This window comes from Chrysemys picta, chromosome 2, assembly GCF_011386835.1.
Source record: "Chrysemys picta bellii isolate R12L10 chromosome 2, ASM1138683v2, whole genome shotgun sequence".
Taxonomy (NCBI): Eukaryota; Metazoa; Chordata; order Testudines; family Emydidae; genus Chrysemys; species Chrysemys picta.
In genome coordinates this window covers 69,982,055-69,995,536 of record NC_088792.1, presented here as the reverse complement: position 1 = coordinate 69,995,536, position 13,482 = coordinate 69,982,055, and the positions used below count along the sequence as shown (strand labels likewise).

Genomic DNA, 13,482 nt, shown 5'->3' with positions numbered 1-13,482 from the left:
TCACCACATATGCCCAAGTTCTAATGGACAGTGTCAGGCTAAAAAACAAATGTCCTTGCTTGTGTTACTTATACCCTATAACTGCAGGTTGTTTAGTTTTCTTTTTCACTTCCTATGATATAAATAGACTTGTCAGTTTCATTTTCTGCTTCAGGAGCACTAGCACAATGCCACACATTTCGAGTGGGGAGCACAGCAGACTGCAAACATTTGAAAGACAATTTTCTTTGTTTTTAATTAAAAATTTCACAACCGTATTTTTTATTAATATTGGGTTTTAACATTTTTTAAACAAAAACCTACATTACCCATCAATTTAACTGGTGCTGTACAATTTAAAAAAAAAGGCAGAATGCTGTCCCTCTGCCTATGGAATACACAGAAAACTGGAAGGAGCAGCATGATGCTGAAGTGCATGTGGTCCATGCACTAACCTACCCACATACAGCACAATGCCTTAAGGCAGGCAGGAGAAATCCACAGCTAGGTGCACTTTGCTGCTGCTTTAAAAAGGAAATGCGTTCAACCTCATCTAGCATGTGCTAGACATCATGGCATATGTGCTACGGAGCTGGCTACATTTCCTAATCAGATTCCTAGACTAGACCTCTTAGCCTATGTTGCACTGGAGACCACAGTAGCCATTCTCTCTCACTAGCACTCTTTTGAGCAATAGGTTGGCTTTCTAGCCTATTTTTTCCACAAAGGACAGTTTTCTAATACATTATGTTCTTTACCCAGTGTACCCATTCAGCACAAATCTGGGTTTGGCCCTATTTAAGTTTTTGGTTTCTCAACTGTGCTACCCCAATATTCATTTAAAGCATTTATCTTTCATTATTTCCATACGCTTTCCTCCATATCCATTGTTTAATCTGCCACCTGTGAACATGACCATATATTTTAAATTTTCAGCTCTCCAAATAACAGAGGATTAAATAAATTACTTACTTCTACTGTTTTCTCTTCTGTAATGGTTTTTTAAAACTACACTTTGAAATTAACTTCTGGACAAAGTATGTATGGCACCAAGAACACCTAAATCTCCATTGTTAGTGTATCTGCAGAAAATATAGTAAACTGGTCTGGATAAACCATTAGTACATGAAGAAGGGGTCTAAAGGCTTCTGAATGTATTATTTGTTGGGCCAATAAAATATCACTTTATCTTACTTACGGCATTAAGAAATAAAATTGTATAGAGCTAGTTTTAAAAAAAATCCTTGAGCTAAAAAAGAATTGTAAATGTTATGTACTTGTAATGTTTTATGTCTTTGTAATTGTTTTCACGTTTTGCAAAGAAATGCAGAGTTGCTGCACATTATAGTAGCCCGTTTGTGTCTGCACTATTCCTTTCAAACATCAAATACAAAGGCAGAAAGTACCCCAGATTTAATTTTAAGGTAACATAAGAAACCAGTTGCTAAATCTTCAAGATAAAACTCTATTTTTGAAGCAAATTAGCAATTGCTACATTTCTCATGGGACAGTCTTTTGACATAAATTTTGTCTGTTTGCCTAGAACAGTGGTTCCCAAACTGGGGTTCGCAAAATGTTCCAGGGGGTTCTCGGGGAAAAAAATCACTAATGGCGGACAGAGCTGTCCCTAAGGACCCCGGGCAGCACGGGGCCAGCAGCCCGGAGCCCCTGGACTTCCAAGAGCTAAGCAGATCAAAGCAAGCATATCTATCACACTGAGGAGATTTAAACTTCAAGACTCCTTATAAGAAATGGAAAGGGAGGTGGATATTTTTTGCTGTTTTTAAAATGAAATAGGCAGCTAGTGTTGTTTTTAAAATTATTATGAAGAACAAGTTTAAGCTTTGTTGTAATGTGCATTGTTTGCCTGGACTGCTCAAGACCTGAATGCTTGTGTAAGAGGAACTCTTTGAGTTGACTTCTTAAATACCTTCCTGCTGTTTCACATTTGATACTCCTTGATGAAACATAGGAACCTTGTCTTATAACAGGCTTATTCAAAGTGATACAAGCTACGATAGTGAGATCTTGGAAGAGTGTTGCCGTTTTCATAATGTAATAATAATTAATAATAAATAGTGTGTAATAAGCATGTCATAAAAACAAACTGTGTATTTCCAAGATCACTGCTTTTATAATTTATACTCAGGTAAAGGAGAAAATCCCTGGAAGTATTCATTTTTAGGAGGGGGTTCGCGAGACTTGACATTTTCATGAAAGGGGTTCACAGGTTGTTAAAGTTTGGGAACCACTGGCCTAGAACATGTCTGAGTTGGAGTGGGTGCATTCTTAGCTAATTTGCTATAATCTGGAAATGGTGTAAATGGCATGTTCCTGTGCATACCTATGAACATATCCCCTTTTAAATCCACAATATCAAACATAAACTTGTGTGTCTGATTTTAAAGTCTGTTTTAAAGGGAAAGGGTCTGAAATAGATAAAGTTATCACGTGGGGTAAGTTCACCTGCAAAGCCACCTCGGTACATAGCAATGAGGAAGAAGATATAACTTCACAATGTCTACTCAAAGGATTCCTTTCTTTTAAAAGGACATTATGGAACTCCTTTATCAAGACGTATTTTTGAAGTATTTTTACTCTGAATAAGAAAAATCAGCATTCTAGAATTCGGAAAGGAAAAGGGGGGGTGGGGAGAAGAAGCTGCAGCAGCAGCCAGAAGACATCATCTACCAGCTACTGAAGTACATTCTTAATACCCTAAGATGGATATTGGCTTACATAAAAGAAAATAAACAGAAGAAAGAACATGCTGGAGTTAGATGAAACAGAACACTAACTATATATTTGGAGTATGTGAGGGATGCTGCCTTGATCAATTTGTTTGTTTGTTGATATATAGCAACTATGTGAAACTACTGAAAACATGCTATGCAAAAAGTTTCCATTTTGTGATGGGTTTGTAAAATAACACAACAGATTCTTGACACATTTAGTATTTACTTTAGATTTCAGGAGAGGCCTCCGGAATTTAAAATGAAAGTAATTTCTGACAGAAGTAGTAAGGGGGAGAGAAATGAGGCAACATTAAAGTACAAATTCAGCCCTTGTTTGTCCCTGTAGAACCCCCAATCACTCCAAAGGAAGTGTAAATGAGAGTAGAATCTATCCCTTATTAAACGAGGAATACTAATACTTTGATGTTATCTTCAAGGGGTGGCTCTGTGAACTGTTACGTTGGAAGGAAGATCCCTCACCAGAAAACAGGACCCTATGGGAGAATCTTTCAATGATCCGAAGGTTCCTCAGTCTTCCTCAGCCTGAACGAGATGCCATTTATGAACAAGAAAGCAATGCAGTTCATCACCATGGTGACAGACCTTCCCACATTATCCATGTTCCAGCAGAGCAGATTCAGGTTAGTTTACCTTGGCCAATCCAATATAGCACTAAGTAAATAAAGCTTTAAATGCAGCAAAGGAAATTAGTGTTTCTTTTCTTCCTGCCAGATTAAACAGAGGCTTCTTAGAAAGAGATAACAGTGAACTGCTATCTTCTTTCACAATTAAAAGGAGAGTGTGAACACATATACACTTCATTGTTTTAAACTTACATAGACCAGATGGGTTAAATGTATCTGATTGGAGAAGGAATAATTGATTACTTACCTTAGATGTCCATAGGTAGGGTCAAGTAGTTTGTTAGAGGTCAGAATTAGAAAGATGGCATTACTCTCTGTTCAGTTCTGATACTTGCATAACCTATAAAATGGAAGGAACGGATATTTTTAAGTGGTGTCTTTTAAAATCCAAGTACCGTAGACTCAAATCCTCAACAGCAATGCTTTACTTCAAGCAGAAATGGAGGGAGGGGTGTAGCCCATAGGGTTATTTTGCTAGCTATTATATCCTACTAATCCAGCCAGCAGTATTAATTAATATGTTTCTTTTTCTGAAATTAATCCATTTTATTCTTATATTTTATTAGTATTAATTCCTTGGGATTTAGGATGTGTTGAGGCATATGTTTCCCAATAAGAAGTTTTTCTGAAATGCAAGAAGCCTACTGGCCTGTAAGATCCAGTAAGATCTTGTTATATAGCAAAAAGTAGAATTAGTTATAAATATGTCAACATAAAAGCTGGCAACCTTTGGCACAGATAAGAATGGTCCCTGAACTTTGGGGAACTAAAGGGGGGAACTATCCACATCACATCACAGGTTTATCCGGCTTCTACAACTGGTTGGTAACCGCAGGCTACACCACAACTCGAAGTCATCAAAAGAGCCTAGGTTGGCAGTTTTGGAGTGAGATCCTTTATTAATATATTTAGCAAGTGTCATAATCCACTAACCTATAGGAGAAGGGTACCCATACATTTCTTAGGGTACAGAAACAAGATTTGAGTAGAGTAGGTTGGGCCTGAATTACATAGGTCAGGATCCTCTAAAATACCTTGTAAGAGTTGTTAGTTAGTTGGTGAGTTCTTTTCTTAAACCTTCTTCTTGTAGCTGCTTTGGAGTTAGTTCTTTTCTTCTTCTTAACTTCTTCTTAGACTTCTTGGGGTCTTAGGCTCTTAGAGCTCTTAAACTAAGTTCTACTTCTTAGATCTTTTCATCTATCTATCTATTCTATCTTCTATCATGCTATCAGCTCAGCTTGTGAAGTATAGTATAACTACTCAACATTCCTAACCATTGGGGAAGGCAGCACCATCGCGTAATCGGGCATGCCAGGAGTGAGGCTGGTCCTTCACCTCCTATTACCAGGTTCTCAAGGAAGGGTGTGAGTATGTTAGGTTAAGGTACTTATAATAGAAATGTTACTACCAGGAGTTTTGGAATTCTTTTACTGTTTTGCAGTTATAAGTTTCATTGCATTTCTTATTTTTATGTTAATGTCAATAAAGATTTTATCAATTTGGTATTGTCCTCAGTGTACGCATTCTTGCCGAGCACCCCGAGAGTCCTCTCCCGATATAGAACTCTCTGAGTTCTTGAACTCTGTAGTCTGAATTGGACAAGAACCTATAAATCTTCTGGTCGGATGTGATCAGTGGCGAGCCATAAAAACTAACCCATCAAATTCAGGTCAACAGGGGGACCAGACCTAATTCCTCATCCCATTTACTCCCAGTTGAAAGTTGGGATGAGTCAATGTTTGTTTGTTTTTCCTTTAGAGCCCCTCTCCCACCACCCTTGTGAAAGGAGAGCATAGAGGCGCTTTCTTACCAGGCCTGCTGACCACTGGACCTTGGCTGGGTGCTGCTCCTCAGGTGAGCTGGCACAAGTTAAATGTGTCAGGGAGGGGGTTTCAGGACCCACTCCCAGATGACAGAGAAACAGCATATTTATATACTTAGAAAAGATACGCTCACTGAGCTAGCCATGGTAGGCCTCAATATTCACCCCGGGAGGTAGTTTTCCCTCTGCTTCACTGCATCCTTACACATGAACCAGATAGCACATAAACTCCTGAGCAAGATAGTCTATCATGCAAAATGTAGTAGAATAGTTCCATTATGTGTCCGTTTGAACTGATGAAGCTATTTAATTCCTTTTCGTTAAAGCTCTGGGGTCAGCCTTTAACTGCTGCCCCAAAGGGCAGAAAATACCCATAGCTTTCAGAGTCTCCAACCTCCACTGAGGCTTCGTGGATCATTCATATTACCATTATAGAAAAATATTTACAAATCTACAAAGAATAGAGTTATCCAGCAGCCAGAAACAACATGAGTGTGTATTAAAGATAAAACAAACTGAACAAGACAATCCCTTAGGATATTGAGTACTAAAATAATTGTGAAAGCCTGGAAACTTACTGTTTGATTTAGCAAAAAAAAAAAAAGAGAGAAATATCTATATTAAGTAGTAAAGCAGCATTGGTTTGAAAATGTACATTGTTTTTAATAACATTACTTCTTAGGGGGATAAAAGGAAAAGCTTATGCATGGTACACTTATTCTAATATTACGCTGCTTTCTCAGATTGACTTGATTTGTTGATAAAAATTATGTCCTTCATCCTCCAAACGTTACTCACACGAGTAGTTGCATTATACTATGTCAATCTGTCTACTTGTGTGAATAAGGGTTGCAAGATTGGATATTTTGTATTTGTATTTACAGTATGGTAGGTGATATTTTATATACTGTAATTGTTCGTAGATCCATAAATTGTGTAATTAATGTATGTGCTAACTCTGAAAAGCATACACACAGGCCCTGATCCTGCAAAGATTTAAGCACATGCATAAAGTTAAGCCCTTTAAGTAGGGACATACATCTGTTTGGGACTTAAGTCTAGAATGGGACTACTTGCAGTGCATCAAGAGAAGGATGTGCATAAATATTAGCAGGGCTGGGGCTTAATTATAGTACCTGTATCTAAATTTACCATTATATAAAAACAATGAAAATATTCTATTAGACAAAATCTAGATATATCTACTGTTCAATTTTTAAAACAATAACTATTACTTGTTACTTTATTTAAATAGCACCATATGACAAGACATTTGTTGATCCAAAAAATCTTACTAAACAATTCTTTTTGTGCTGTAAAGGAACATAATTCTCAACAAAACCAGTAGCTGACAAATTCACTTTTGATTTAAACATAATCTTATAATGTGCTGTGCTCCAGCCGGTGATGAGAAAAACATTTCTGTCCCTAGGGCTCAGTGCATCACCTTTTTAAAATGTCTTTGAATTCCTTGCTTCCAAACGTTCATTTTAAACTCTTGTTAATTATTTACATCATGATTTGCTTTATCTTATTCCTCTGTGATGAGCATCCTGGGTCATTTTATTGCTTGACATTTTAGAATGCTGGATGTTCACTCATAGTAATAATAATGCAACTTATTTAGCATTTTGTATCTTAGTACTATATAAATATTAACTCAATGGAGGTAAGTATGTATGTTTATTCCCAGTTTGCATATTGGGATATTGGAACACAGGCAGGTTAACTGACCTTCCCAAGGTCACAGAAAAAGGTAACGTCAGGGTGATGATTAGAAGTAAGGAGTTCCTAGCTCCTGATTTTTTTTGTCCTTGTCTAGACTAGGATTTTAAAATGCCATGTCAGAATGTTAGAATATATTAGCTAACACATTTTCAAGTCTAGTGTAGACTCTAACATGTTAAATCCTAGACCCACCTCTAGGCTTTAACTCAGCCAGTTTAACACACGTTCAAGTTAGCATACCTGGTCTGCACTTGACTCTTAAAATATGTTAGTTAGAAAGTGTTCCCTAACACATGCTACCACCATATCTTCAAATCTTAATCTAGACAAGACCTGAGTATTTTACCAATATTCCTCCCCTTCTCCCAACACCGATTCGCAGAGAGAGGAACTAATTTGTATTTTAATTCTGACTCATTTGGATGTGGGCAGTAGTGAGTCTTTTTTCAAATCTCCAGGGCCTTTCTTTTTAGCTTGGCAAATTATACTTAAATATCTGGATTTTTAGGGTAGGATAAAAAAATCAGCAAAAATACATTTACCAAATGATTTACTTTGTCTTCCAGCAGCAGCAGCAGCAACAACAACAGCAACAGCAGCAGCAACAGCAACCAGGTCCCAGACTACCGCCAAGGCAACCAACAGTGGCATCACCAGCTGAATCTGAGGATGAAAATCGTCAGAAACCCCGACCACGAACAAAGATTTCTGTTGAAGCCCTGGGAATCCTACAGAGTTTCATACAAGATGTAGGCCTATATCCAGATGAAGAAGCAATCCAGACTCTCTCGGCTCAGCTTGACCTACCCAAGTACACCATTATCAAGTTCTTTCAGAACCAGCGATATTATCTCAAGCACCATGGGAAGCTGAAGGACAATTCCGGGTTGGAAGTGGATGTTGCAGAATACAAGGAGGAAGAGTTGCTTAAGGATTTAGAAGATAGCATCCAAGACAAAAATGCAAACACACTTTTTTCAGTGAAACTAGAAGAAGAATTATCAGTAGAAGGGAACACAGAGATTAATGCTGAATTGAAAGACTGATCTAAAAAGTATTATTTTCATTCAACAGTGCCACTGGTATTTAATAATGAAACGAAAATTCCATCTTGCATTGTGTCAGAAACCTCTCTCATTCATTGTTTGGTCAATGAATCTTCCAAAACTTGCACAAAAGTTGAAAAAAAGGATAATGCAGACTGCACTAGATGTTTTACTCTGTTTTACAAACTGCTTTGCAGCTACAGATGAAGCGTTGAGGATTGTTTGATATTAATTTGTGTTCACTGGCTACACTGTGGTGTACCCAATAAGCATGATACCAGTGATTTTGATTCTGGAGCCTTCAGACAAGCATTACAACTTTTGTGATTTGTTTCTCAATTATTTTTTTTTAATTATTACTGTAACACTCCACACTTGGTCTTTGGAAACTCACGTTTATTTAAAAAAAGAAAAGAGTTTGTTACTCTTGCTCTATTGTATGTTACAAAAGAACTATAGACTGTGGAATGCAGTTTAAAGATAACATATGCCAACAAATGCCTTGTATTATATGGCACTGCCGTAATTCAGATTTGTTTTTGTTTTGGAAATAAAGGTCACTGTATTTTTTTTTTCCATTCTCATTGTTACATGATTTTAAAAAAATGAAAAGAAAATGTGAAACACAATTTAGTCCTCATTATTTATTTGTAGATCCTGCAGCGTCATGTTGTAATTAATTTTTTTGGAAGTTTCCGTTAAATGTAATATTGCTTCTCTTGTTATCATACTGATTTTTTTTCTATTTATAAATGTATTTTGATGGGCAGTAAAACAAAGTGTCTTAAAAGTTTTAAATAGAGAAAATGTGCTTTACACAGTTGCCTATAAAAAGTGCTCTATGTTATCCAAGCAATTCATACTATAAGCTTCACTCTTATTGTTGTATGCAATTTTTACTATCATGCAAATAAGCTTAGGTAAATAAAACTAATAGATCACCTTAGAAACTTATGCAATTAATGTGAAAATAATTGATGTTTGCAATGTGTCTTCCTTTGGTTTACAATCAATTTTAAAGCTACAGCTGTATAAATTTTCTGTATAAAGGTGTATTTCTTTTTTATGAGTTTATTGCTATGAAAACACCAGTTATTTTGTTACAGCTGGCTGTTTTTATAAGTGTATCACAATTTTCTTTATGCAGAAATGTTCTGACTAGGAGTGGTTATTGACTGTAACTACACAATTAAAATTGTTTGTATGGTATGATATGGCAGGGTTTGTCTGCTTACGTGTATATCCTAAAGAAATATCTCTGCTTTGAGTGCATGTTGTACCTTCTTGCCACCACTTTGAAGATGACTTTTCAATTGTTAAAATCACAAACACTTTTTAAAAACGACCTTCTTAAAATTTGAATTTGGATAACATACTTTAAAAAGAAACACAGTCTGACTATGAAAATCATAACCTGTCTTTTTTGGTTTAAACTTGCCTGCCCAGCAGAGATAGCAGGATATTATTGAGTCAAGAGGCTATCAGGCAAAAACATATTTACAATTCCTGGCAGTAATGCACGTATAATGGATGCAGCTGGTTTTATTTTACAGTACTTGAATTATGTGAACACTGTTCCTTACACTAGGTATAAACATTAAAAAAGACCATTAATAGTCACAAAATAAATAGGAAAAATGGCCTCTGTGTACAACAATCCCTTACTAAGCAAAAGCATTTTTAATGATCATTAATAACGTGGTTGTTAGAGCCATAATAACTAATAGGCATTGAATTCATGCCTAGGCTTATACGATATGTACTGGGGAGATGAGATCAAATTCCACAGTTGAAAGTTGAAGAATAATACTACATAGTTCATTAGGTTAACAAAACAACAAGTCCAAAAACTCCAGTAAGTTCCATTTATAACATGCGTTTGCAAATTCAATGTAACCATTCTAAAATGACTAAAACTTTGGACATCTCCCCCATTGTAATTTGCCAAGGTACAACTGGCAGTCAGCCATTTGTGCCAGTGAAAATTTCCCCCTATAACTATATTAGATTCTAAGCTTAGGAGAGACCGGGTAGATAGCAAAACAGGTTTTTTGCTCAACATGCTTAAAATGAGTCAGACACAAGAATGTGTGCATGCCTGGTCTCCTGGTGCTCCCCTTAGGGTCCTGATTCCACTGTCACTGAGGGGAGTGACCACAATGATAGCAACTGGCAGCCAGCAATCCGTCTCGCTGCATTCGTGCAGACCAATGAAGCCACTGTTTGCACCAGTGGAGCACCCCCTGGTTTCAAGCAGGGGCAAGCTTTACTGTTTCAAATTGCTACACAGCTGGCTGGCATAAGGACAAATCCCTAGTGTGGATAGGGCCTTTCACTGGTGTAAATCAGGAATAACTAGCTAAATCAATGACTTAGAGTTGACTTAGAGGAGAATCAGGCCCTGAGCATATTAGTGTGAAGGGTGACTTCAGCTACCTGTGAAGTGTACCAGTGGTGGCTGAATATGGCTGCATAATTTAAAATTAAGTGGTGTGGTTGGGATGGGAGGGGCAGTTGTTTATATATCCTGGCACTCTATAAATTACTATGTACGTATTTCTAATGCCCTGGTTTAGGCAGCAGATTCCACACCTCACAATAGCAGGATAAGAGCAAATACCATCAACAAGTTTATAAACTGCTTTTCCCCCTATTGTGAATAAATTATCATTTGGGGTTTTCTGTATGCTGCTCTTCTAAGTGGTAGTTTACAACTGCACTGCCTTTTCCCCATTACCTCTGTCCTCTCCTCCCCCAAGCCCAGCTGATGTATCTTTAAGGTTAAAGTACTATTAAGAAACTGACTTGAGAGCACTGAAACGGTCCCAGTTGGGCTTTGTAACTAAAGTTTATCTTTAAAGCTCAGCAATGATACAACTATGGCTCGGATGTTGTATCATTAAAATATACTAAGAAAAATGTTTATTGTGAATAACATTTAAGCTGTAAAGAAGGCCAAATGCCTGCAAAACACAGTAGGCAGGAGAGAAGGGAGATTGATAAGACTTAACGGCTTTAACTACGAAGCAAAAGCTGAGCATTGACTTAAATAAAAGCAATAAAAAGGGCAGAAAATGGAATATTGTTATTGCCTTTTCCCCCACTTATCCCTATGCTACATGGTAGGATTTACATGTTTGTGATACAGTCCCAGGTGTGTATGCCCTTGGACTTGGTATATGGCTGTACTGTAACCAAAAAGGCTCCAAATCCAAAGAACAATATGGCTTTAGTCAATCAGTGTTCACAGTCATGTATACTGAAGGCTGATTGCCAAGTTAAGGCCTCCCATTCTTATCATAAGGGATTTCTAAAGTTGTGTTTGAAGGGCTGCTCTTTTAAGTTTTGAGAGAAGATGCAGGAAATAATTAAAAACAATAGGGTTTTTCAATAAGGTTCTCTGATGAATTTTTTGGTTGAACTAGGAGGGTATGACAAAGGGGAAGTGAAAGGAAAGCTCCCAACTCATGGAGAGCCTGATTTAGATAGTGAAATTCTGAGTTAATGCCAAGATTGTGCACTGGGCAAGTATCAAACACTGCTACCAATCTTCCTTTCTGCTATGAAATTCCCACACTTAACAGCAGTCACTGTAAATCAGGTGCCAAGAAAGTCCTACTCTAGCATCAAGTGTTGAAGGTTATGTAGCATCTACAACACACCCTAGTATGTCCAAGTATTACAGAGACTTTACGCTGCATCATTTTACTTAATGTTATGCTATGCCTCACATGCCCATAGTGGAAGGGTCATATGACTAGACACACTAAGGGCTTTTCTACACATGGATGTTACATCAGGGTAACTTCAGGTTGTTCAGCTTAAAGTAACTTGCATGCACTCAACCTTTTTTTAAAGCCAGTTTGGTGTGTTAGGTCACAGTCAGTAAACTTCCTTGGAACAGAAACTGTGCAGGGAATTTATTCACTTTAGAGTTTGTATGAACCCATTCCTAACTACTCTGCTGCTGGCAGTCCTCCTACAGCTATCCCACACTGCACTGTTTCACATCTGCATCAGCCTGTCTGTACTTGTGTGGTCTCAGCTGCTCCAGGGCTCTCTTGTCACATTTCTGATAAAGTGTTGGCAGTCAGTCAACGATAGCTGCAAGTTCACACACCTGGAATCACATAGCCATTAGAGTAGACATGCCTGCTTTTCTTCTGCATGGACCTGTGCAGAGCTCCTGGACTTGACTGCCCTCTTGGGAGAGCTGCACATCCAATCTCATCTCAAGGAGAGTCACAGCAATGCAGACATCTACAAAATCCTGTCAGAGCAAATGAAGATGAGGATCACTCGCTGAGCCATGCCTGTACAGAGTCAAAGCAAAGGAGCTCTGACAGAAATATCTAAAGACAAGGGAGAAGAACAGGGCCTCCAGTAATGATCCCACTACTGGCCCATACTATGAGGAACTGGACTGCATTTTTGCAAGTGACAGTTTTCCAGCGAGTCCCCTTGACTCCCATGGAAGGTAAACTTGGCCCATATACCATGGGGACCACACACAAGGAGGTTTTTCTGGGCAGCCAAGAACCGTATGACCCACCCAATTCAGAGATTATACAAGAACCCCATGCGGACAGCCACACTGAAACTGCAGTTTCTCTACTAGCCGCCAGCCTGAAAATACTGCAGAGGTGTACCAGTATTATGTTCTGTATTACATACAACTGTATTTGGGGGGCGGGGAGAGTTAAATCACTTTTTTCTGGGTATCCACTGTCTGCTGCCATGTTGAGTGGAGCTAGGATCCTCTCTGCCTGCTCGGCTTTTAACCCCCTTCCCCGTTCTCTAGTGTACTCAAAATGCTGTTTGTGCTAGAGATGTAAAGCTATGAAGTTTTCTTTCCCTGCAGTATCAAATCCCACAACCATCAGCCACAGTTTCTGCCTCCAAACCCTCTTTCCAGAGCTCGTTCTTCCTCTTCCCCAGGGATCTTCTCCCCATTTGCTCAAGATGTCAGCACCAGAGAGTTTAAAATGCAAACACATTCTATGGCAGGCATGTTTCCTGTAGTGGCAGATATAGAAAAAGTAATTTGGACTACACAATGCGTAACGAGGAAAGTATTTTAATCCAACGTAACAAAGTGGTGTAGACATACTTCAGTTCGATACAGTTAATTCACTGCACTTAGAGCAAACAAACTAATCTGATGTAGCATCCGCATGTAGACAAGCACACAGGCTGGTGTCACATTCCTGGAGCTCTGCTGCAGAGTGCAACCACTGCTACAGCCTACTCTAGGACCTGGGGCTCAGAAATGGGGCCTAAGCCTGCTTGCTTGCCCTGCTCCTTCCGCACTTCTTTTGGATAGGCTGGTACCAGCTTTACACTGTCTTTGATTGCATGAATGCAGATTGTTCCAGTCCCTTTCAGGAGTGTAAGCAGGGGAGGAAACTGTCTCTCCCACCATCTCCCATGCTGTATATCTGTGCCTAGACTTGGTCAATCTTGCCCTTCATGAGTTACATTACATCACATTACATTATAACAGGGCAGAATGGTTTGAGCTCTAACTC

The 13,482-nt window shown here is 38.3% G+C and overlaps 1 protein-coding gene across 36 annotated transcripts in view; it reads left to right on the top strand.

The window, feature by feature from the left end:
- SATB1 (SATB homeobox 1) overlaps positions 1 to 9,166 on the top strand; it is a 104,894-nt gene extending 95,728 nt beyond the window's left edge. For 10 of the 36 annotated variants that reach the window (XM_065583434.1, XM_065583445.1, XM_065583431.1 and 7 more), the window contains 3 exons: positions 3,152 to 3,355; positions 5,117 to 5,212; positions 7,475 to 9,166. In XM_065583434.1, the coding sequence (XP_065439506.1) occupies positions 3,152 to 3,355; positions 5,117 to 5,212; positions 7,475 to 7,954 (780 nt within the window). In that variant the 3' untranslated portion in view covers positions 7,955 to 9,166. The remainder of the gene's footprint in view (positions 1 to 3,151; positions 3,356 to 5,116; positions 5,213 to 7,474) is intronic. The other 26 variants (XM_065583458.1, XM_065583443.1, XM_065583442.1 and 23 more) reach the window with 5 other exon arrangements.
- Positions 9,167 to 13,482: the final 4,316 nt, after the last annotated feature.